At 44.0% G+C, this 26,842-nt stretch overlaps 1 protein-coding gene across 1 annotated transcript in view; it reads right to left on the bottom strand.

The window, feature by feature from the left end:
* Positions 1-26,842, bottom strand: part of LOC115089341 (myosin heavy chain, non-muscle-like) — a 112,801-nt gene that overhangs the window by 61,618 nt on the left and 24,341 nt on the right. The window contains exon 4 of the mRNA XM_029597430.1: positions 19,602-19,737. Within this exon, the coding sequence (XP_029453290.1) occupies positions 19,602-19,737 (136 nt within the window). The remainder of the gene's footprint in view (positions 1-19,601; positions 19,738-26,842) is intronic.

The following is a 26,842-nucleotide window of genomic DNA, read 5'->3' as shown; positions in this document are numbered from 1 at the left end:
GTATCCCGCTTCAGACTGCCAGGAGTGCAGTAACCCACTTCTTCCCTGCGCTTGTTCCATTCTCATCGTGGTCCGCGACCAGCCTTCCTGGGCTGTGTAGGGCGCGCAGTGGGACAGGGTGGTCCGCGACCAGCCCATTGGGTCCGCCCGTGTCGGTGGGCTGAGTAGGGCGCCCTGAGGGACAGTGCCAATGTCTTCCTTCCCAGCCCTCGTCTATGATGTCTCCGCTTCAGCCCTCGTCTATGATGTCTTCTGTGTTCCAAGGACTCTGTCTGCCCTCGTCCTCTGTCCGGCCTGCTGCCCAATGCCATTATCCAGCGGCAGGTCCGAAAGGGCTTGGAACAGTCGGAGGACCGTTCATCAATCAACATTGCGTTGTTGGTTGCCGTGGGTGTGCAGGTCCAGTTGAGGGTCAGACCTTGTTCTCTAGTCCTTGCTTCAGCTTTGCCTCGCCTAGCTCTCCATGCTTGCATCGGCTCACCTCCCACGGTGTGGCTTGGGGCTCCTCCCTGAGTCTCGCCGTGGCCCAAGGGCTCACACCACCTGCTCTAGAGGCGACCGCGCTCCTCGCACCCGCAGCAGAACCCGAAGGCCTCCAATCCCTCGGTTCTTCAGCAGCGTGGAGGATGCGCTCGTAACACTTTATGTAGAAACAGTATATAAGTTTTGCTAGTTGTGATGGATTTCAGAATCATATTGAGAGCTTGCTCAAAGGGGCCTTCTCTCTGTGAGTTCACTTGCAATAAAGCTTAACGGCCTTACCTCAGAACAGAGTTCTGTGCGATTTCATTTATTTATTTAAAAATACTTATTGCCTGTGCCCTCCAACGTTCGGGGTGGGTTACAATAAAACAATCAAAATAAAATAAACATAATAATGAACAAAGATGTGGTTAATACATATAAATAGTAGAACAGTGAGCTTAGAGCAGGGCTTCCCAAACTTTTAGCCAATATGACCCCATTTTAGCACTTGAAAATTCACACGACCCCAGAAGACAACCAAACTAATTTGCAGGGGATGTAGTTCGCCTCCAACAATCCCTCCACTCACCATTCCTAATGACCCAAACAACTACCGTCCGATCGCCAACCTCCCCTTCATAGCCAAGATTATGGAGAAATTGGTGAACACCCGACTCTCAAACTACATTGAAGAAAACAACCTCCTATTCCCATCACAATACGGTTTCCGCAAAACACTAAGCACGGAGTCCCTCCTCATTTCCTTAACAGATCACCTCATCCTGGGCCTCGATAAAGGTCAAGCCTTCTTACTGATCCTACTGGACCTTTCTTCAGCCTTTGAGACCGTCAATCATTCATTACTCATTAACCAGTTAGCCTCCATAGGTATCTCAGGCACAGCTCTATCTTGGTTCATATCATTTCTCAGCAATAGAGGATACAAGGTCAAGATACAGAACAAAGAATCTTCTCAACACCCGTCGTCAGTAGGAGTCCCACAGGGGTCCTCCCTGTCTCCTACTTTATTTAACATTTACCTTATACCGTTATGCCAACTTCTCACCGACCTCAACCTCAAACACTTCCTTTACGCGGACGATATCCAGGTCCTGATACCCATTAGGGATTCCTTCGCAAAAACTCTGGCTTACTGGGATACATGCCTTCAAAAAATTAAACTCCTCCTCACCAGCCTAAACCTGGTATTAAACTCCGGCAAAACTGAACTCCTGCTCATCGCCTCAGAAAACAGCACCATCACCTCTGCACAACAAACCACGCCAACAATTACACAAGTGAGAGACCTAGGAGTCTTAATTGATAATCGCCTGAATTTCAAAGCCACTATTAACAAAACCACCAAAGACTGTTTCTACCAACTACAAGTGCTGAAAAGAATTAGACCACTTTTCCATGCCCAAGATTTCAGAACCATTCTACAAGCAATCATTTTTTCAAAATTAGACTATTGTAACACCATCCTACTTGGCCTTCCCGCTTCATACACCAAACCGCTTCAGATGGTGCAAAATGCAGCTGCACGAATTCTGACAAATACCAGGAGAAGGGACCACATAACCCCCATTCTAAAGAGCCTCCATTGGCTACCTATACACTTTAGAATAATATACAAGGCCATTCTTACCACATACAAAAACATCCACCAATTGGCTCCCATTGACCTACAGATCCCTCTCCGACTACACAATTCGTCAAGACCGACAAGAGATGCATACAGGGGATCGCTACAGGTACCACCGTCCAAATCCACCAGACACTGCACACTAAGAGACCGGGCTTTCTCTACAGCCATTCCACCATTATGGAACTCCATCCCCTCAAATCTCAGAACAGAACCATGCATCTCAACTTTCAAAAAAAGACTAAAGACCTGGATATTCACACAAGCTTTCCCGGACGCCAATTGATCGAACACCTCCAAGCCACCCCTAATCTCCAACTATACCATGGTTAACTAATCTCCAACATGGTTAACTAATCTCCAACTACACCATGGTCATCCTTATCTTCTATCGTTTACCTGTGTGAATTTAATAACCTTTCCTTTCTCTTCCTTCTCAGCCAAGTTCTTATCACCCTGTTATATGTAACTGCCTTTTCAACACCATTGTTATAGTTATGTTTACTATGCACCCCTGTTTTATGTGAACCAGCACGATGTGACTGCTGTCTCGAATGCCGGTATATAAAAATCTGAAATAAATAAATAAATAAATAAATTCCTGCACTCCAACTGATCCCCTCTCTCAACTTCTATCCCCCTCCAGAGGCCTCTCAACCTTTGCCACTCCAGCTGATCCCATCTTACATCCCTCAGTTCCTCTCCCCTTCCCAGCCTAGCCTCCCGCTCACCCACTCCAGCTTTTTACATCCTCCCCTCTGAACTTCTCTCATCTCCAAGCCATTTTTGTAACGCTAATTGATTATCTGTTATCCCTTCTTCTCTCTCTTCTCACATACTCCCCAGTTGATACTCTCACTCCTAGCTCCTCTCTTGCATCCCCCCTCGCACCTTCCACAGCCAATCCCTCTCCCACTGATCCAGCCCTCAAACCCTTCCTGTATCTGATCCCTCCCTCCAAATAGCCCCCATCCAAACATCCCCTTGACTAGGATCAGCAGCAACATTTTCCTTTGGGCTTCAGGCGATAAGTGGATGACGCTAGTGGGAAGAGAGGGTAGGCTGATGACAGGGGCAAGATTTTTCTCTTAAGTAAGTTCAGTGATGGGACAGGGTAGAGAAGAAGCAACAACCTGCACAGACCTGTGCACACTCTGCCCACACTTCCCCAATTGCTGGTCCAATGCCTGATGTTGATTTGCAATTGGCAGCAGCATTAGTTATGAAAATCAGCATAGGATCTGTGAGCCAGTAAAAGCCCACAGGCCCTGCAGTGGCCCCGGTCCCTCCTCACACATGGCTTCCTGTTAATGTGGAAACTCAAGTGAGGGCGGGACCATTGCAGGACCTGAGAGTGCATGCTAGCTCAAAGATCCCATGCTGATTTCCATTGCTTCTGCAGCTGGTGATGTCTGGAGAGGACTTCCCTTTGAGGCATTTGTGACCATGACTGGAGGTTTTGTGACCCCATTTGGGGTCCTGACTCACAGTTTGGGAAGCTCTGGCTTACATGGAATTAATCCCAACAGGAATAAAGGGGGTAAAGGTAATCAAACTCTCAGTAGAGAAGACAGAAAAAGAGACAGCCAGCACCAATGGCTATTAACCCTCACATACACACAGAAGGACTAATCTATAAGAAAGGAGATACCAACTGCCTCCCACCTCCCTCCTCCTGCTCGTCCCTACTCCACTAGGAAAAATGTCCTAAGGCTGAAACCTCCTAGGAGCAATTTTCCCCCAAGACTTCCAGGCTGCAGGAGTTACACCTCTACCATTTGCTGGAGACAGAAAAATACTCAAGGGGTTGTAGGCTTCACAGGCTATAAGGGTGATGTCAGCAAATCAGTTTGTTCTGTCTCTGCTGGCAGGCGGCTAAATCCATTTGTTCTGGATTGTTCTGATTGGACGATAATTAAGCAATGCTATTGATCAGTAAGAAGGTGTCCTGGTTTTTGACTAGTTCTGCAACACCAGCTCCAGAGTGACCTAGCCCAGAATTTACCAGAAATCTCATTCTTGACTGAGGAGCATAGCCAACCAGGCTTGTATCAGGACCCTGATCCACTTCTGAAAAGTATTCTGTTGACAGATTTCTTACTAGAGCTTCCCCAGGACTCGCTAGTTAAAGTGAATCTTGATTAGATTGTGTATTATAAACCCCTCTTCCTCTTCCCTGTTTATAGTTTTCTGATATTAGATTTACAGTTCATTGTATCGACTTTTTTCTAATGAACTGTTTAATCTGTTAGTTCTGTGTATGTGACTCATCATTCTTTGTACTGATCTTTAGGTAAGTTTTAGAAACTATGTGACCCTTGGGTTTTGTGGGGTCTCAATGTCCCTAGAAACCACAAGGGGATGGTCTGTGGGTAGAGCACTTGCCCAGAGGAACCCAGTTAGTAGACAGGAAGTTGTCAGTGCAGAGGCTCATACACAGTTGCAAGCAGACCTGGGCAGCATTTGTTAGGTGCTTCAAGGGTCCACAAGGTTAACCCTCAGTGGGTAATAGGCTTATCATTAAGGCATTACATGACATGAAAATAAAAAGATTTTAAATAAAACTGCATTACAGCAGGCAGGGGAAAAGAAAAGGAATTTCACAGTAACACAAACTGGTAGTTTAATTTAACTTGTCTGCAGAGGTAAACACTGTATCTTTCTCATTCAGCTGTGGGAGTATTGATATGATCAACCAAGACACTGACCATTTCTTAGATTATCAGCAACTAGCTCACAGAGTTCAGACAGACTCTGAAACTATTTTCTTCTTTCAGATACAACAGTTGTAATAATCACTTTCTCTGCATTTTAGCAAGTCAGTCCCACCAGTGGGTTATACACCTCTGCCAGTAGATGGAGATGGAACAAAAGCTTACGTCACAGATATATAATCCTGCCCTGACATCAGCCTGCCAGTATTCTCCATCTCCAACAGATGGTAGACATGCATTTCCCTTCAAGGGTTTGCCTCCTGAGGAGAAACCATGCTGTCCCTTCCTCAGTACAGAGCCTTCAGTCCGGTAGCCTTGGGTAGCGTGGACTTGGAATTAGAAAGACTCAGCTGTGAAGGCTTTAGACCTCTCCACCCATAGTTAGAACCTGTTCCTGCTCTCAGCTAGGTAGGGCTGAGATCAGGTAAAAGTTTTTACTTTATATTAAAAAAAAAACAGCAGGAGAGAGAGGAGAAGGAATGAACTAGTTGAGGAGTTTTCCTATTGGGTCTGTTTCCTTCAGCGTTTGGCCTTCCTGCTCATGTCTCTGGAGAGTTCTGTTAGATGTGGAGTTAGTTCAGGCATGGACGGTTGAGCAGCCTTTTGGGTAGGCCCCGCTTTCAGGCTTTTTCTTTTTGGCATGTGGTTAGCCGTGATAGTTACTTCACATGTTTTCATTCTGTGTCATCGGCACACACCTGCACGTCTCATTGTGAGTCTCCCTTTTGGGCGCGTGCATGTGACAGGATGGTTCCTTGAATGCACATTCTGTGCGTCCAGGTTAGGCGTCCTTTCTGGGTGCGCATCTTGGATGCCTAGCTTGAGTGCTCTTTTGAGCGTGTGTATCTGGTCGCACGGTTTATGCACCTTGTTTGGATGGGCGTGAAGGCACGTGTAGTTTGACACACATTTTTTTGTGCGCCCACTTTGGATGCAGTTGTTAAGCCCGTGTTTCTGGCCGCACATTATGTGCATCCAGCTGGGTGCATTATACCTGTCTGAGTACATTACAACCATGGTGCCGATGGCAAAGAAGTCTAAGTGCTTATCTATTTCTGCTGCTTGCCACATCAGGGCGATATAGCCAGAGCTTTGCACAAGCCTGTGTCAGCGTTGCCTGGATGGTCGTGGAGATTTTTCTTCTGATTTTGCCCAACTATGGTCCATCTCCTTAGTCTAAAGCAAATGGGATCGAGGGTGACACAACTGCAAGTGTCCCCTCCTTCAATTGATGCATTGGCCGAGTCCTCAGAGAAGATTTGCTCTCAGGATGTCAGGTTTGAGCTTCTGGGGCCTGGAATGGACCCACCTTCCTTTTCCTAGGTGGAATTCTTCTAAGGATTACCAACGTTTCTACAGGGGCAATCAGCTAAGTCATCAATACCTATTAGTTTAGGTCCATGAGCTCAGAGTTCTCCTGTGCCTGCCATCACAGTCAGATGCTGTGGCGCTGCGCTGCCTGACAAGGTTCAAATACATATGGATCATGATGGCACCGATTGATGATGGCAGTGGCTCTCCTGGTAAGGAAGGGGAGTTACCCTTAGATTGGAGCCACAAGGAACTCTTCTCTGTTTCTTTCACAGAGATGAGATGCCGAGCTTGATCTCTTTCACCTTGAAGATCCCCGGAGTGGCAGGGGCTGACTCCTTGAGGGGGCTGACTCCTTGAGGGGGCAGACAAAGGACCCCTTTTTGGTCACCTTACACATGGCTTCCTGTTTCTTTCCCCTCCTGGATGTAATTCAGGAGTTGAATGATCTGGAATGGAGTGCGCCAGAGGCGTCCTTTCAAGAGGGGTGCGCCTTGGCTGTTTTATACTCCTTGGATCCGCAGGCCAGAGAGCAGTTGTGTTTCCCTAAGTTGGATACTTTGGTGTGTTCTGTCACGAAACGAACGACTATTCTGGTAGAGGGAACTGCGACTCTTAAGCATGCTCAGGATAGAAGAATTCAGGCTATCCTAACATGAAACTTGAGGCAGTGGTGATAAACTTACAAATTGCTTCTTGCTATGCCCTGGTAGATTGAGCTACCTTGTGTCTTTCACAAGAGTCTGGAAGTGCTGCATCTGATAACTGTCCTGTAGTAGAACCAGGGGGCTGCCTTCTTGGCTAATGCGAGCTGTGTCCTGGTTCACACAGCCACCAGAGGAGCTGCTTCTGTTATTGCAGCCAGGCAATGGCTGTGGCTGCACAACTAGTCGGCAAATACTATTTCAAAGTCCAATCTTGCCAAGCTGCCCTTCAAGGGTTCACTTTTATTTGGCAGTGAGCTGGAGAAAATGGCAAATAAATGGGAGAAACCCAGGTTCCTCTCTTGCTAGAGAACAAGAAGCCGGTTTCCTGGACTTTTTGGGTGAATGGCCGCTCTCGAGACTGCTGGCTTTTTTGGCCTTATCTGGGATGTTCTTCCCAGAGATCCTGTCCCTTCTGCAGACTTCAGTCCTTTCACCCCAAAGGCTTCAAAAGGATGCAGGCTCTGGAAATGGAGCTCCTCAATCTTCTCAATGAGGATTTGCAGGCTCCCCTGCTGGGGCAGGAGATAGGTGGCTGCCTAACTCATTTTTTTATCACAGGAGGATCCAGATTACTTCAGATCAATGGGTTCTCGAAGTGGTTCGGGACAAGTATGCCTTACACAAAGTCGGCATTCTAGTTCACCCCTATCTGGACGACTGGTTGATTCATGTCAAGATCATGGAAGAGAATCTTCACGCTTCTCGCAAGGTAGTTTTGTTGCTACAGGAGCTAGGCTGGGTGGTGAATTTGGACAGTGCAGTTTGCCGCCAACTCCAACTCTGGAGTAACTCGATATTCATATCAGGGCAAAGTATTTCTGCCTGAGATTCGAATCCAAATGTGGATGGCTCAAATTCGCATCCTCATGAACACTATTTGCCTGACTGTATGGGCTTATCTATATGTCCTGGGGTTGATTGCTGCTGCATTGGAAGAAGTCCCCTGGGTAAGGGCACATATGCAACCTTTTCAACATGCTTGCTTTCCTGATGGAATCTGCAGTCGCAGAACTATGTGGTGAGGCTGCTCCTATCATTGAATGTGAAGTATCAGTTGCGCTGGTGGCTACAAATGGGTTCATTTCAGGAAGGCAGTTTCCCTGGAGACACCGGATTGGTTGGTACTCATGACAGAAGTGAGCCTGTTGGGTTGAGGGGCTCACTGTCAGGAGTTAATGATGTAAGGTTGCTGGAATGCAGAGGAACGACAGTGGAACATCAATAGATTGGAATCAAGGGTGGTTCACCAAGCGTCTATAGACTTGTGTAGTCTGGAAAATGTCAGACAATGCTACGATGGTAACTTACATCAATAATCAGGGTGGAACCAAAAGTCAATAGCTGTCAGAGGAAATAGATGTGCTCATGGTATCAGCAGAACAGCATCTACAAGGCATCTCCACCTCTTACATTGCCAGAAAGGCCAATATCAGAATCTACTTACTCGGCAGGAGAAACTTGGACCCAGGAGAATGGGAGCTGGCAGACTAAGCCTTTTGGCTCTTTGTGAACCATTGGGGCCTACTAGACCTAGACTTGTTGGCGACTTTCTACAATGCAAAAGTTCCATGCTTTTTCAGTCGCAGGCGGGATTCAAAAATGCTGGGCATCAAGGCTCTCATTCAGGAATGGGCACGTGGTGCCCTGTTTGCATTTCCCCCCCTGGCTTCTGGTAGGCAAGATTGTCCAGAAGACTGCAAGTCAAACAAACACCATCCTTTTAGTGACTCTGGGTTGGGCTCGGAGGCCATGCTATGTCGATCTCCAGAGACAGCTGGGGAGGGCGGTCCCCTCAGGCTACTGTCTAAGAAGGATCTGTTGTGCCAGGGACTCATTCTTCACAAGGATCTGGGTCCATTTTTTCTTACGGTTTGGCTATTGAAAGGGCTCAGTTGTTGAAGTGCAATTATTCGCCTGTTGTGATTTCCACCTTTCTTCAGGCCAGGAACTTTTCTACTCCCATAGCCTATGTTATAGTGTGGAGAGTTTTGAAGCCTGGTGTTCTGAGTGAGGTTCTCAACCTCTCAAGGTGGATATTCTTTTAATTTTGGAATTCTTACAGGTTGGCTTGCATAAAGACTTGACCCTTAGCACCTTAATTTCTTCCTGGAATTATTGGCAGGTCCGACCTTTCAGCCGCTGCACACTCTTTCTTTATGGCTACTTACCTTGCAGTTTTATTTTATTTATTTATTTAACAGCTTTTCTATACCGACATTAAAGTACACATCATATCGGTTTCCATAATAACAAAAAGGTGGAAAGTACAATTAACAGGGAATGGTGGGGAGGACAACTGATAGAGGTCCAAACAGCGAAACCTGAACAAACTAAATGAAGGAGAGAAGTGGGATAGAGGTAACAAGATTAACAAAAATGTGAATACGTAGATTATAAAAGATTACTTGATTTACAAATTTACAATTGGGGCTGAATGAGATTGCATGGTCTACAGGGTTGTTTTTTTTCTAGTAGCAATATGTTTGGCACATCAAGTTTCCAAGCTGCAGGCTCTTTCTTGTCATGAGCCTTTTCTGCGTATGCCTCCAGGGGCGGTACAGCTTCGAGCTGTGCCCTCTTTTTTTTGGAAAAATTGGTTTTGGAGTTTCGTTTGAATCAGTCCATTTCCCTGCATGCCTTGGACAGGGACAGAGATGAAAGTGGCCATCAAATGACATTTGCTGTGTTACTTGAAGATGACTAAAACTGTCCATTAGTCGGATCGACTGTTCATGCTCCATGATGGCAGTGAACAGGGAGCAACGGCGACCCGGGCAACGACAGTTCACTGAGTTAAAGAAGTCATTACAGCCGCCTATGTGGTGGCTGAGGTTGCTCTGCAGAAACAAATTAGACCACATTCCACGGAGGCTCAAGTGGTATCATGAGCAGAACTTAGTTTGGTGTTGTCTGCTGAGTGGCAATGTGCACATCTTTGCACACCTTTTCTAAGCACTATCGCTTGGATATTTGGGCAACGGAGGATACTGCGTTCGCGCGGGTGGTATTGACTGGACCACTGGCAGCCTCCCGCCCTGTTTGGGCTTAGCTTTGGTGCATCCCACTGGTGGGATTGACCTGCCAGAATGCAGAGGAAGGAGAAACTACTACTTACCTGATTATTTCTTTTCCTCTAATGAGGGCAGGTCAGTCCCAGACCCGCCTTAGGCTGCAGATGTTTAAATTATGGTTATCCTTTTCAGGGTGAACATTGTAGAGTGTGATTCTTTCTCTTTTTTGAAGACTGGTAAGTGGTTTTTCTAGCCCCTCAGTTTAGTGCATATGTCACTTCTTTTATCTGAATTCAGTGTTCTCGTTGGGTTGGAAGCATGAGTGGTTGGTTGTTAATGATAATGTTCAAGTATAATCAGTTTGTCCAGTTTGGCTTTTCCAGAGAATATTGGCAGGCTGATGTTGGGGTGGGACTATATATCTGTGACGTTAGCTTTTGCTCCATCTCCATCTGCTGGCAAAGGTGCATAACCCACTGGTGGGATTGACCTGCCCTCATTAGAGGAAAGGAAATTCAGGTAAGTAGTAATTTCTCCTTTCAGATCACAACTGTAACTCTCAGCTGTACAAAGGATAGATCATTTTGTCTGTCCAGTAACTCTCTAACCATCAGCAGGTAACTGAAAAACTAAATGGCATAATGTCATTGCCTCAGTACAACAGTACACCGGCTGCAGTGACTGCCACATGTTTAACTAAAAATCAATAGGAGCAGGGCAGACAAATAACATTAATTAAAATCCCTTCTTTGCTACAGTGGGTTGTTAAATATTTGGTGTAGGATTTTGAATATAATGTGTACTACACTTGTATGTTCAACATATTGAAAAGTAACTCAATGAATCTAACATAAAGCCATACCTCTAAAATTTTGAGGATGTCACTTTAGTCATCTGGCTGTGCAAAGACACTCACGGGATCACTTTTCAACAAATACACAGAGGTTAATATTCAAAGGATTTGACCAGCTAACTTTTGGAATTAGCCAGACAAAACCCGAGATCTGAATATTTCACCCTGCTCCCTGGATAAATTTTGTCGCTCACTGCCTGTACAAAATTTATCTAGGTAAAAAGAGGTGGCACTGGGGGCATTCCTAGAACATGGTTTCATTTTGTCCAGTCAGAGCTGATATTCACAGTGCTGCCCAGACAAAATTAGCCAGGTTAAGTTTGATCAATCAACAGCCTTCCCTTTTCTTTGCTTCATTGGAAGAGTTTGTTCAACACAGCCACAGGGTCAGAGCTACTGCCTAAATAGCTTCTGCTTAGGCTTGTTATCCCTTTTGCTCTGGTGAGTGAGATTTTGCTATTATTTTTGCTCAGTGGGAGGGGTGATGACAGCTTTCCCATGAGGATACAGGCCTTGCAGGTGGCTGTAGTGTGCTTGAGTGTTTTCTTTTAAGGGCATTTCCTATAGTGACACAACAGACAAAACCTTTCTACCGCGACCCGGGGTCCCTACAAGACCGGCGGAGGACGCCTTCAACAGGAGCTGGGAGAAGGGGCCGCGCGGTTGGCGCACGAGCCCGTCGGGGTAAGGCCCATTATTTCTCGCTCTTACCTCCGAGGGCCCCCACACCGACTATGGGTCTTCCTGCAGCCCGTCTGCCTCGCTAAGATCCGCTCACCGCCACAATCGGACTCCGCCTCCCTCTCACAGGGCGCGCCGATTACATCATCCCCTCGCGACTAAAAGGGGATTTAAACGCAGGAACCTCTCCCAGGTGCCGCGCGCCAGGCGTCGCGCGCTGGAGGCCCCTTTGTTCGCCCCTTCGTTGCGCCCCGAAGTGCAGTACCTCATAAAAGAAAGAAAAGAACCCTCGCAACTCTCACTTCCCTCTCAAGTCCCAGTACCAACCGAGCCAACTACCTTCCACCCCATTGCTCTCATCATTTCAACCGTCAATACTCACATAATCCACCTCCAGCTTTCTTCCAACCAGCCTCCAACACCAATCCAAACAGTCTACAACCTCATCCAACTTCCAGCAATTCCAGCCAGCCAATCTCCAACCTCTATCAAACCAATATCCAGCACTCTTTCTACCAGTCACTAATACCCATCAAACCTCATCATCCTTTCACTCATCAACCTCATCAACCTTACCCCAGCAATTAAAACCTGATGCTCTAACAACTGTCTCACCGGTTACAGCAAGCCGCAACTTACTCCATTTTACAGCAAAACGCCCCTAACATCCTTCTAGCCGACTCCACCCACAAACCTCAAGTAAGCATCGAGAAGCTTTCCAGCTTTCACCCAGACGACTCCAGCACTCACTCAGACGACTCCAGCGCTCACTCGGATGACCTCAGCACTCACTCGGACGACCTCAGCACTCACTCAGACGACTCCAGCTCTCACTCGGACAACTCCAGCTCTCACTCGGACAACCCTAACACCCATCCAGACTCAACCAACACTCATCCAGACTCTACCAGACTCCAGACTCTACAAGCACTCATCCAGACTTCTCCAGCACCCGTTCAGACGCCTCCAACACTCCCTCAGATGCCCCCAGTCTCTCACCCAGACCTCCACAGCACTCTGAGAGACTTCCCGATACGCACCCAGACGTCACTCATCATGCACACCCTCGCTATACCTATCATCTACAACCAAAGGAGAAACTCTGTAAAAAACCACACCAATCCCAACTTCATTCAAAAAAGAATTATCCCAATCATGACTTCACCACTGAAACAACTGCTGGGCCTCACGCTACTCTCCTTAACCCTGATCAATGCACAATCACTATCGAAAAAAACTCATCTCCTATACGACTATCTAAAAGAATCAAATCCGGACTGCTGCGCAATCACCGAAACATGGCTGAAACCAGAAGACACTGCTCTAATCAACCAACTCCCTACTCACACTTACGACATCCTCTCTATCCCCAGATTCAAAAAAAGAGGAGGCGGTCTATTATTAGCCACAAAAAAAGAGCTAGGGCTATCTCTACACACCACCATCTCATCACCCTCTCTCGAATTTGTATTTTTCAAATCTAAACACCTTCAAATTGGCCTTACCTATGCCCCTCCAGGAAGCCTAGATTCGAACCCATCTCCTTTAATTGAACTCCTAGCCAAACACATCAACACAGATACCCCTGCTATAATAATAATGGGAGATTTCAACCTCCACGTGGATAAAACCCCTCAATCATCCAGTTGTGAAACCTTTCTCACTTCACTTCAGTATCTGGGATTCAAACAAATTATCAAAGATCCGACGCACAAAGCGGGACATACACTGGACTTAATTTTCATAAATGAAAGCCTTACCACTGCCTCATCTACAACTTGTTCCCCAGTTCCCTCGTCAGACCACAGGTTGATTTCTACAACTCTCAAGTTCATCCAACCCATCCTCCTACCATCACAAAAAACCACAGTCCAATTCAGGAAGTTATGCAACCCAGAAACCCTCAGCCCACACCTATCCTCTGCATTAGACAAACTAGACCTCACGGATGCCAATTCAGCCACAACCTCCTGGATCAAAATAACTAAGGACGTAGCAGTCCTAACATGTCCTTTAACCACTAAAGCTCTCCCCTCTAATGCGAACAACAGGAAACCCTGGTACACCCCTCAGCTTAAAACCCTGAAACAAGAAATCAGGAGACTCGAACATACATGGCGAAAAAATCCTTCCCCATCAAACCTGGAAGCTTACAAATCTCTCATGCACCGCTACCAGATATCCATCCTCCAAACAAAGAGGGATTTTTTCTCTCAGAAAATACACCACTTCATCTTCGACCCTAAAGCTTTATTCTCCCTTGTTTCATCTCTCACTAAATCTACCCCCACGACTATCCCAGACGATCAAGTGGCCAGCAAAGCCTCAGAGTTAGCCACATATTTCAAGAAAAAAATCAGCGACCTGATCAGACCTTTAATATCCAATAATGCTCCTCGGCTGCCACCAGCCCACTACTCTCATTATCAACAGAACACTAGTCTTGAAACTTTCGAGCCGACGTCATCCTTAGAAATTGAAACAATCCTAAAGAAGCTCAAACCCGCCTCGCACCCCACAGACGCGATACCCGCCAACCTACTCATCGCCATCTCAAAAACAGTCGCCAAACCAATCGCCGACATTATCAACTGCTCACTAATGCAAGGTTCAGTTCCTGACCCTTTGAAACTCGGCAATCCTAAAACCACTCCTGAAAAAACCCAACCTGTCTCCAGATGACCCCGCCAACTATCGCCCGATCACTAAACTCCCCTTCATCTCCAAAATCTTAGAAAAAATAGTCAACCAGCAACTCACGGAATACTTAGAAGATAACAAAATACTAGCACTCTCTCAGTTCAGCTTCCGAAAAGCCCAAAATACAGAAACTCTCCTAATCTCTCTAATTGACACAATTTTGTTGAATCTAGATAAAAAAACAACCCGGCCTACTCATTCTCCTCGACCTATCAGCCGCATTTGACACGGTAAACCATGCAACGCTTCTGGATAGGCTATCTGACATCGGCATCAAAAGCAGTGCCCTCAGCTGGTTCAATCTTTTCTACATAACAGATTTTATAAGGTCAGAGTCAACAATGAAGAATCACACCCAGTTTGCTCATCTTTGGGAGTCCGTCAAGGCTCTTCCCTATCTCCCACCCTCTTCAACATTTATCTATTACCACTTTGCCAGCTTCTCTCCAAACTAAAATTAACCCATTATATCTACGCAGACGACGTACAAATATGCATCCCGGTTATGGAATCACTTCAAAAAACGCTAGAATTCTGGAAAAACTGCCTCCAAGCCATCAACAATCTACTCATGAGCCTTAACCTGATCCTTAATTCTAACAAAACTGAACTACTCCTCGTCACACAGGATTTTAACTATGCAACGTCTAACCTACCCCCTACTAGTCAACTATCCTTCTCCTCTCAGGTTAGAAACCTCGGAGTCATCATGGACAATCAACTAAACCTTAAGAGATTCATTAATAATACCACTAAGGAAGGCTTCTATAAATTGCAAGTCCTGAAACGACTCAGACCGCTCCTCCATTTTCAAGACTACCGGGCAGTTCTCCAAGCAATCATTTTTTCAAAAATTGACTATTGTAACTCTCTCCTACTCGGCCTCCCAACCAACACCATAAAACCATTACAAATGATTCAAAACACTTCAGCCAGGATTCTGACTAAGTCTAACAAAAGAAATCATATTACCCCTATTTTGAAAAACCTACACTGGCTCCCAATCAAGTTCAGAATCTCCTACAAAGTACTAACAATCAAACACAAATCTATACACAAGCTCATTCCACTGGAACTCAATATCCCTCTTCAGCCACATATACCCTCCAGACTGGTGAGAATAGCCTATAGGGATACCCTCCTCACCCCAACCATCAAAACCTCATTAAATAAACGTACTCTATCCACAGCAGGCCCCGCGCAATGGAACTCTCTACCACCAGACCTAAGGAAAGAACCTTGCCCTATCGCCTTTAAAAAGAGACTCAAAACTTGGCTATTCGAACAAGCTTTCTATCCATACCAATAATTTTCCACTCAATCTTTCCAAACATGTGCACCTTGTACCATGACTCCTGTATATTTAGCCAGGTCCTTTCTAGAACCTCATTCTTTATTGTATTTTTTGTTCTTTAATCCCCAGTTACTTGATCCAAGTTTATCCACCTGTTCGATGTAATTGCATTCTGTCATGCCTGTTTAATGTTATAATGTAAACCGAATTGATATGTACCTTTGCCACATGAATTTCGGTATATAAAAAAAATGTTAAATAAATAAACCTTGGAGTAAATGGCATTGAGAGGAATGCTTCTCAGTCTGGTTTTGAGGTTATCCACAGTGAATATGCATGAGCTGTATTTGTCTACAATGGAATTTACAGGCTTCGAGCAGCATAAACCCAGCTGGGTTGATTTCTGTCTGGAGGGCTGCCTAAAAACCTGAGTTAGCAGGATCGTTGTTATAGGAGCACCCCAGCTTGTAGGAAAACAGTATTCTGGCCACTTTGTTACATGAATGGACATTCAACTCTTGGACAATGTTGCTGCTGTTTCACAGCAAGCATAGAAAGTAACCATTTCCCATGCCCAATATCCCATACCTTCACCATATTACTCTCTTTAGAGAAATGTCTTTTCATATCCCACCTTGACTTCTACTGACCCTCTATAGCATACTTCACCTCCAAACCCAATCCTTATCATAGATATACGTTCCCCTCTATTGCTATATCTTTTATTACTATAAATAAATATACAGTCCAAATACTGTAAATATTTGGACACTGTACTGTAAATATTTAGACAGTTTCTCACAGTTACTGTTCTAAATTGTTTAAATATTAGTTCCCTGTAAAGCCTTTTATGCTGCATTAATGTTCCGTGTAAACCGATGTGATGTTCCCAACGAATGTCGGTCTATAAAAAATGTTAAATAGAAATAAATAAAAAATAAATCATGATAACTTTATCCAGGTATATTCAGCTGACCACTTATTTGGTAAGTTCCACTGAACATCCATGCTCATCAGCTTACTCAATATGAACCTCTCACTGCCTACATTTAGAGAGATTTTCAGCCCAATTTAGGCCCTAAATTTTCTAATGAAATTCACCCAAATTTAGATTCCTAAAATTTAGGAGCAGAAATTTATATCTGCAATTTAATTGCCTAGCTTTAGGTCCCTTAGAGGATCATTTATCAAAATGCATTAGGGCATTATTGTGGGCATTAGGGCCAGCGCGCTAACGCATGCGATAAATACCGCATCATGAAATATGTATGCAAATTTAAAATTAGTAATCGAGTGGGGAGGAGTTTGGGTGGAGTAAATGGAAATGAGATCTGGTTAACATTGCGTGCGATAACTTAATGCACACTATTGCGGAAATAACTACACCTTTTTTCTCAGCATTAATGCCTGTGATAGCTGTGCATTACAGCCGAAACGGGATTTATCTCAAATCCCATTTTGGGAGGGGAGAGGGAGGGTGGAGAGAGAGAGAACCTCTGAGGAGAGTCATTTATAATTGAACTTTTTATACCACTGTAAGAGGGGGCATTATGAACTTGGGGTGAGGTTTATGGGGTGGGGTGGAATCTGGGGGCAATTTTACATGCACAGTTACCATTAGTGAAGACAATGTGATTTGGGGGGATTTACTCTCTATCTACCTTGACTGCAGCTAGCTAGAGAGCATCAAGCTAGGTAGAGAGAACATGGTCCAAATCTGAGTTACTAGTGGCCCCTCTTACAGTGGTATAAATAGTTAACTTTTTTGTGAGCCTCTACAGAGGTGCTCTCTCTCAGGTAGATTTTATAAAATTGCGCGAGTGCATACTTTTGTTCGCGCACCAGGCGCAAACAAAAGTACGCTGGATTTTATAAGATACACAAGATCCAAAATCTAGGAAAATGAATAGCAGGTCTAAATTTAGAACACTAAGGCCTGGATTCACCATTGTACCGCAGAATGGTGAATCCAGCGAAAATGGGGGGGGGGGGGGGGGGGCCTACGAAAGCCCGCAGCCTTCGCACCACTGCGGTGTGCCGGCTGCTGGCTTTCGCACTGAATAGCGACACCATAAAAGGTATAGTTATCCGGTGCACTGCTGGCGACGTTAACGTGTCTTACCTTATCGCCACCAGCAAAGACATTGCGGAGTCCGCCTCCTCGCTGCCCCGACTCCTCCCCTCGCCGCCCTGACTACGCCCCTAGCAAGCTATCGCATGTGAAAAGGGACTTTTCGCGTGCGATAGCGACTTATCGCACGCGATAGCGGCTTATCGCACGCGATAAGCATTTGAAAATGGCCCCCTAAGTTTTAGGATTACTAAATTTAGGTGAATTTTCATTAAAAAATGTAAGCTTTTAAGACTGAAAAGTAGGTATTCAACTTAGATAACTACCTTATGTGCCTAAATTTAGGTGCTCTGTGTTTTTGAATATCAGCCTCAACATGCCTGACCTTTTTCTCTGCCCTGACTCTGCCTTAAATGCCACCCACTTTTTAGGTAAATAAATTTAGATTCCTAATGAAAATAGACTCTTTATAAGTTTATATTCCTGTTTTAGTAATCCACATGCTGAAAACAGTTTTGAAAATATATTCACATCTTGACAACAGAATTCCTGTAAGGGCAAGAATGCTTTGGTTGGCCTCAAACTGGTAGCCTGCTGGGATGAAAGGTGAGTTCTGACTTTGAGCCATTGGATAACTCTTGTAAATTAGAGAGTTTGTATAGTGTCCGAGTTAAGATATGCAAATCAACCCCTGTGCAGCCAGATTTGTCCTCATGGTTTATAAAAGGGATCTATTGGAACAATATCTTGTTCCCAGCAATTTGAGGGTCACTGAGTTGTGTGCAGAAGAACCCTATGAGTAAACCATAAACTCTTATTAGTTAAGGCCTAGATTAATAATTTTACTATAAATATAGCAAAAATAATGCCTGTGATATAAAAAAAAAGAGGGAATGGTTAGGCTAGTTTTCCTGGTACTGCATTGCAGAGGTATGTTTTTGTAATGTGAGTTAAATTTATCACACCTGTGTTATTTTCATATTGCAAGCAGAGTTACCAACCAGCCTGGCTTTATTGCATTTTGTGATTTGGGCTGAGAGTGAGAGAGACCCTCTGTAGAGGGTCACAAAAAAGTTAACTGTTTATACCACTGTAAGAGGGAGCACTAGTAACTTGGAGTGAGGTTTGTGCGGGGTGAGGTTTTGAGGGGGAAGTTTAACATGCACAGTCATTCGTATGAACAGCACAGTTACCATTACTGAAGAATGAATGTTATTTGAGTGATGAAAGATGAAAGAAGAGTAGATTTGTACCATGTTATCTCTACCTAGCTTGATGTACTAGTATCTACCAAGCTGCAATCAAGCTAGCTAGAGAGAACCCGGTACAAATCTACTCTTTCACATTTTATCACTCCAAATCACATTCATTCTTCACTGATTCTAACTATGCTGTTTGTCAACCCACAAACCTCATGCCGTGTTCATAATGCCCCCTTTTACAGTAGTATAATAAGCTCAAAAATCAATGGACCTCCACAGAGCTGCTCTCTCTCTCTCTTCCCCAATTCCCTGAATCGAAAATTGTGATAAAAATGTGCTCTTCTGGTAATGCACAGCTAATGCAGGCACAATGCACAGAAAAAAAGGTGTAGTTATTTCCTGTGTTGCTGTGTTATTTTATCACACGCCATGCTAACTGACCCTCATTTCCATTTATTCCTCCCACTTGAATAAAATTTTCAAATTTGCATTTGCGTTTTGCGATGCAGTATTTATGGCATGCGTTATTGGTGTTATCACCTGCATTAGGGCCCTAACACAATTTGATAAATTACCCTCATTGTAAGCTGTCTGAAGGTCAGAATCCAGTATTGACAATCAAACCTGTGTAAGTAATGTGAACTGGACTTGTTTGTTTGGAACTGAAACCATTGTTGTGTAAAGACTGTGGAGATAACTGGACCTTTGTGTTTACATTGAAACCTGTTATATGTAAGCCAGGACATTATGTTACAGAATGCTGCCAAGCTTCAACTCTCTAATCTTTTGGCTTGCATAGTAGAGGCTCAAAACCTGACAATTCTGCAGTGAAAAATATGGCAGTAATAGTCACATGTACTTTTAATTATATCCATGTAAAATGTGTAAAATCCATGAAATTATGATATAGGCAAGAGATGTAATTTAATTCCCTATGGTTAACCTACCTCATTTGTTAATTCCTCGTGTCTTCTTTTACCATTCTCAATTTTTAAATTCATTTCATTCTGAATTTTTTCTTCAGCTGACGCCCAAAATTCAGCCTGTTTCTCTATTTCAGCTTTTTTAGCTTGAAGTGATATTCTAAAGATAAATGTACATATTGGTTCAACTTTTACATATCACTTTAACTGCAGAATGAAAACGACATCCATAAGAACATAAAATGTGGCGTGCTGGGTCAAACTGAGATCTTTCATGCCCAGGATCCTGTTTCTGACAGTGGGCAATCTTAGAAAATAGATCCAATTTCTTGTTGCTCACTCACAAGGAAAAGTAGAGGATTTCCCAGTGTCACTTGGTTAATAACTATTTATGAACATCCCATCCAGGAGCATGTCCAAGCCCCTTTTATGCTAGTTGCTTGATCACATACTCCCTTGTTTCACTTCATGTCGGCATCCGTTTGAATGTTATGAAGGTGGCAGTGCGCTAAGATTTACAAGATATGGTAACTCACAAAGGAAGGGTGGAAGAAGGGTGGAAGAAGTGTTTAAACCCAAGCGTCTGGGCAAATACTTGTTGAAAAGATGTGGAGCAGCATGAATGGAATGGTATACTGATATGTACGTCTAAGAGAAATCTTTTTGAGGACGTACAGATGAGATCCTTTCAGAAATATGTGATGAGCATGAACAGATGAGCAGTAGGAGATTCGTTTATATATCTCCTGAGGAAGCCTGTGGGCGAAACATGTTGAGAGAATAAGAAAGAATAAAAGAAGAATTAAAGAATTTGTTGTTTTTTAAATGAGTGATAATTTATGATAAATGGGATTTTCTCTGCTTATTTAATAAATTGTATTTCATATTCATAATATATTGTAAGAAAGGAAGTTTTGGCATGTAACTCAATCTGAGAGGATTGGGACAGTTTTTATGAAGATAGTAGAAGTATGTAAGCGTATGTATGATGTATGAATGGAGGGAGAATTTTTAGATGCATATTTTTGTGGGTAATATGTTAAATATTTAAAGATTGTTGTAATATTTTTTCTATGCAATAAAGAATAAGAAAATATATGTCACTTTGTATGGTTTTGAGGTGATCACATACTCCAGCAACAAATTTCACAGCTTGATTAAGAACATAAGAAATTGCCAAACTGGGTCAGACTACGGGTCCATCTAACAGTGGCCAATCCAAGTTACAAGTAGCTGGCAAGTACTCAAACAGTATATAAATCCCATGCTACTAATGCCAGTAATAAGTAGTGGCTATTTCCTATGGGGCGGACTTTAAAAGCACTTGCGCGCCAGCGCACCTATTTTGCATAAGCCGCCGGCGCACCTATTTTGCATAGGCCGCCGGCGCGCGGAAAGCCCCGGGACGCGCGTAAGTCCCGGGGCTTTCTAAAAGGGGCGTGTCGGGGGGTGTTGGGGCATGGCCAGAGTGACGCGGCATTTTGGGGGCGGCGACGCACGTGACGCGGCATTTCGGGGGTGGCGACGCGGGCGTGGTTTCGGCCCGGGGGTGTTCAGCAGGCGTAACTTTGCCGACAAAGGTAGGGGGGGTTTAGATAGGGCTGGGGGGGTGGGTTAGGTAGGGGAAGGGAGGGGAAGGTGGGGGGAGGGCGAAGGAAAGTTCCCTCCGAGGCCGCTCCGAAATCGGAGCGGCCTTGGAGGGAACAGGCAGCGCGCGCTGGGCTCGGCGCGCGCAGGTTGCACAAATGTGCACCCCCTTGCGCGTGCCGACCCCAGATTTTATAAGATACGCGCGGCTACGCTCGTATCTTATAAAATCCAGCGTACTTTTGTTCGCGCCTGGTGCGCGAACAAAAGTACGTGATCGCGCAATTTTTTAAAATCTACCCCTAAGTTAGCTTGATTAATAGCAGTTGACTTCTTCAGGAATTGTCCAAAGCTTTTTTAAACCCAGCTATACTAACTGCCTTAACCACAATTAATTCCAGAGCTTAAATTTGCATTGAAGGAAAAATAAATTTCTCCAATTTGTTTTAAATGTGCTACTCTCATGATTTTATAGCCTTCTATCATATCCTCCCTCAGCCGTCTCTTCTCCAAGCTGAACAACCCTAAACTCTTTAGTCTTTTCTCATAGGGAGCCATTCCAGCCCCTTTATAATTTTGGTTGTCCTTCTCTGCATCTTTTCCAGTGCAACTAGATCTATTTTTAGATGCAGTGACCAGAACTGCACACAGAATTTAAGATACAGTCTCACCATGGAGCGATACAGAGGTATTATGACCGTCTCTGTTTTATTCTTTCTTCACAATTCCTAACATCCTGTTTGCTTTTTTGACCTCTGCAGCACATTGAGTTGATGATTTCAATGTATTGTCTACTATGACGCCTAGATCTTTTTCCTGGGTGCTAACTCTTAATATGGAACCTAACCGTGTACTACAGTGTGGGTGTCTTTTCCCTATGTGCATCACTTTGCACTTGTCCACATTAAATTTATTTATTTATTTATACATTTTTTTATATACCGTGGCACGTTGAAAAAACATTACCTCGGTTTACAATAAACAATAATTCAGCAACTAGCTTTACATTCTAATGACCATAGAACAGAACAAGTACAAGTAATTTAATGAATGATAGAAACATGTAATACAAGTTAAACAAGCCTAACATGGGTAATAATATAGGAGGTAAGTATAAACATCTAGGTATATTCAAACAATAGAAGTTAGGAGAATCCAAAGTTGCATTCTGTTTGATGAATGAAATTGTATTTTAGGGGCACATAACTAGATTACAAAGGATTGCTAGTGGGAGAAATTATTGAGGTAATGTGGATACAAAGTGATGGAATGATTAGCAGTTCAGATTAAGAAAATTCCTATTCTGGGTAAGCTTGTTTAAATAGCCAGGTTTTGAGGTTTTGTTTAAACTTCTTAAGGCAGGGCTCCTGGCGCAGGTGGGAGGGCATTTTATTCCAAAAGACAGTTCCTGCAATAGTAAAAGAGCGTTCTCTCGTCGAGACATGCTTGATGTGCTTGAGGGTGGGAGTTTGAAGTTTGGCTTGGTGAATTGTTGTTGTTGGTCTATTAGATTTATGAAATGTGAAATGATCAGAGAACCATTGCATATCTTGATTATAGATAGACTTATGAATGAGGGTAAGTACTTTGTACAATATCCTGGAAGCTACAGGTAACCAGTGCAGAGATTGTAGTGCAGGCGTGATGTGATCGTGTTGGTGAGTATGCGTGCAGCCGCATTTTGTAGCATCTGTAACGGTTGTAGTGAATTTTTAGGCAGTCCTAGGAGGATCGAGTTGCAGTAGTCGAGTTTTGATAGAATTGTGGCTTGTAGGACTTTTCGGAAGTCGTGAGGGTGTAGAAGAGATTTAATTCTTTTTAGCGTATGTAGTTTGAAGAATCCATTTTTGACTGTGGCCGATATGAATTTTTTTAAAGAGAAATGGTTGTCTATGAATATGCCGAGGCTGCGTACCTGCTATACCATGGGAAGGTTGGTTTGTGACATATGGAAAGAGTTGATGGACGCATTGTTCTGCGGAGTGATAATGAGTAGTTCTGTTTTGGCAGTGTTTATTGCCAGGAAGTTTTCCGTGAGTAGGTTCTTTATTTCTGTAAGAGCAGCTTCCCAGATTTTCAGGGCGTTAGGTAGGGAGTCATTAATGGGGATGAGGATTTGCACGTCATCTGTGTATATGAAGTGCAGTAAACCTAGTTTATTCAATATTTGACAAAGGGGGGTGAGGTAGATATTGAAAAAAGTTGAAGAAAGAGAGGAACCTTGAGGTACTCCTTGTTGCAGTTTTTTGGGTTTAGATTTGTGGCGGCCAATTTTTACACTGTATTTCCTATCACTCAGAAATGATTGAAGCCAGCATAGAGCGGAGCCAGCAATGACAATTTGAGCGAGGCGGGTAATAAGGGTATTGTGGTTAACAGTATCAAATGCAGAAGAGATGTCAAGCAGCGCTAGAATGTAAGAGTGACCAGTGTCAAGGGCTTTTAGGATGGTTTCTGAGAGAGATAGCAGGAGTGTTTCAGTGCTATGGTACTTGTGGAATCCATACTGGGAAGGTTAGAGTAGTTGATTTTTATCTAGAAATTCTGTAAGTTGCTTGTTAATGATTTTTTCTATTATTTTAGATAGAAAAGGGAGGTTTGAGACTGGGCGAAAGTTAGAAGGTTCTGTAGGATCCAAATCCAGTTTCTTGAGAGTTGGCTTTATTATGGCATGTTTAAGTTGTGTAGGTACCAGTCCAGTAGTGATGGATTTGTTAATAATCTCTGAAATCGGTTTGGCTATCATTGTAGGAATAGCAATTTCATCTGCTATTTGGATGCCCAGTCTTCCAGTCTCGCACGGTCTTCCTGCAATTTATCACAATCCAATTGTGATTTAACAACTCAGAATCATTTTGTGTCATCTGCAAATTTGACCACCTCTTGACGTTCCCCTTTCCAGATCATCTGTTGTAACATGCTCTATGGAATTCAGTTGAGGGATGGAAAAGGGGGGGGGGGAAGGGGGGAAGGGGGGGAGGGTGGTCTAATGGAGAGGGAAGAGAGCTTACTGGCGGACCTTTGGATCATGTTAGTACCACAGTTTGTATTTCTTTGTTAGATTATATTATGGCTGTATCTGAACATTGCTGTTTCTTGTAAATTCAGTTTTATATTTCTCTCAATAAAAATTGTCAATAATAATAAAAAAAAAGATATAGCTCAACTAGAAAACATACCAAGGACAACCAAAATGATAATGAGGATGTAACACCTCCCTTATGAAGAATGGCTATAGGGCTGATTAGCTTGGAGAAGTAATGGCTGAGAGTGGATATGATGGACATCTATAAAATCATGAGTAGAATAGAATAGGTAAATGTGAATCAGTTATTTACTCTTTCAAAAAATACAAAAACTAGAGGGCACTCCATGAAATTAGTAAGTAGCACATTTAAAACAAATCAGAGAAAATTATTTTTCACTCAATGCACAGTTAAGGTCTGGAATTCATTCTAGAGGATGTGATACAGGCAGCTAACAAAGATGAATTTAAAAAAGATTTGGACAAGGTTTCAAAGAAGAAGTCCATAAACTGTTATTAACCAGATAGACCTGAGAAAAGCCACTTCTAATCCTTGAGCATTAGCTGCATGGGACCTACCTACTGTTTGAAATCCTGTCAGATATTTGTGACCTGGATTGGCCACTGGTGGAAAAAGGATATGATGGACCTTCAGTCTGAGCCATCATATGGCAGTTCTTATGTTCTTCTTGCACCTTAATCTACAGGAGGGGTGTGCAAACATTTTTTTAAAGCAGGCCACGATACTGGTGCTTATCAGAGCCAAGGGCTGGTGTTCCCTTTTGTGAGGGGGGGGAGGTCCCTTAAAACTCCATGAACAGCAACCATATCAATAAAAAGATTAATCAACACAATTAACAAATAGAATAACATCAAATAGTTAAAAACTAATATAAAAATGTTCCAAACACCCATAAAATATTTCAAAACATCAAATAATACCCAATAATTAAAACTAGTAAGGATTTTTAAAAATTCTCCTTACCGGGAAATGTTTGATTCCCAGATGTCCCGAGATTGTCAGGGATTAGAGACAGATAGGAAAGGGGGGGGGGGGGGGATTGTTGCACACACTTGCGTTCTCTCTGTCTCTCAACCACACACATGCTCTCCCTCGCCCATTCACACAATGATTTCTCATCCACCCATATATACATGGTCTCTCTCACCCATACACACAATGTGCTCTCACTCAATCACACACATTGCACTCTCATTCACCCACAAACATTCAAACATGTATTCACTCTCACTGACTCCCTCACATACATATAAACCTCATTCTGGTTCTTTCATATACACACACACTCAAACATGCACTCAATTCTCACTGGTACCCTGTCCCCCCAGGCAAGCTCCCATTCATTCTCTCACACATACACAGACCCCCAGGCAGATACCTATTCATTCTCATATACACACAGCGCCCCCCCCCCCCCCAGACAGTCACTCATTTATTCTCACACACACACCCAGGCAGGCACCCATTCATTCTCACACACACCCCAGGCAGCACCCATTCATTCTTATACACACATACAGACCCCCAGGCAGGCACCCATTCATTTTCTCTCACACACATACATACATGTGGCAGCCTCACAGACTCTCATGCTCCTCCAATGCCATTGTCAGCATCATCGTGTGCTGGAGAGGATCTAATCCATCATCGAAATCGCTCTGTTGCTCTTCCTCCTCTCTGCAGGCTAAACGGTATTGAAAAATTGCAGTTATAGCACGTCTTCCATACTAATCTTATGTATCACGACATCAACACAGAGAATGTGCTGCCCTCGCGAGCTTTTAATACTGCTCAAAGCCTGCAGAAACGACAGATGGGCTTAGTTCGCCTGGCAGAGCAGATGCGTAACTTCTGCACCATTGGGCAAACTGAAGAGATGGGCCTCTTCTCTTCACTGCTCCCCCGGGAACTGCATGGCATCTTCTCTTTACCCCAGGAGGGATGGGATCCACTGGCCGCCTCTTCCTTTCTTCATCGCTGGTGGCATGGGGTCCACCAGGTACCACATGGCCTCTTCTCTTTGCTGCCAGTGGGATGGGATCCATCAGCGGTCTCTTCCTTTTCATCATCAGTGTCATGGTGTCCACCAAAGGCCACACACGCCTTTTCTCTTCACTGCTGGTGGCACAGGCCTTTTTACAGCTGGGTGCTGCTCCTCCTCTTCCTGCCCCACTGCTCCCTCTGAGGGGAACGTCACCTCCGGCTGCCGACATCCAAGTCGAAGTCATCAACAAAGGCCTGCGATGTCAGGCCATTTTTGATGACATTGAAGGTGTTGGTGGGCCGCATCTAATGCGGCAAATTGAGGAGGAGGAGGAGGAAAAGGAGGGTTGGAAAAAAAATCTGTCATCGGGCTGGGTTTGCCCACCCCCTGATCTACAGCTACCCAGAGTTTTTTCCCATTTTAAAATCCTTCATTGATCTCCTCCCCCACCCACCAACAAATGTAGCCCAACCATCGCAATGACAGTACTTGACTAAAAGCCACAAACTGTGGCTCCTTCAGAAACCTGGCACATGTGTACCCTGAATCTGGTCACTAAGTGTTGCTGTTGTGTGATAGCTGAGACTTACTCCTTCCACAGCATCCCCAGCCTCTTGCCAGTTTTATTAATGGACAGTTTGCTACCT

This window comes from Rhinatrema bivittatum, chromosome 4, assembly GCF_901001135.1.
Source record: "Rhinatrema bivittatum chromosome 4, aRhiBiv1.1, whole genome shotgun sequence".
Taxonomy (NCBI): Eukaryota; Metazoa; Chordata; class Amphibia; order Gymnophiona; family Rhinatrematidae; genus Rhinatrema; species Rhinatrema bivittatum.
This window is presented reverse-complemented; position numbering and strand designations above follow the sequence as displayed.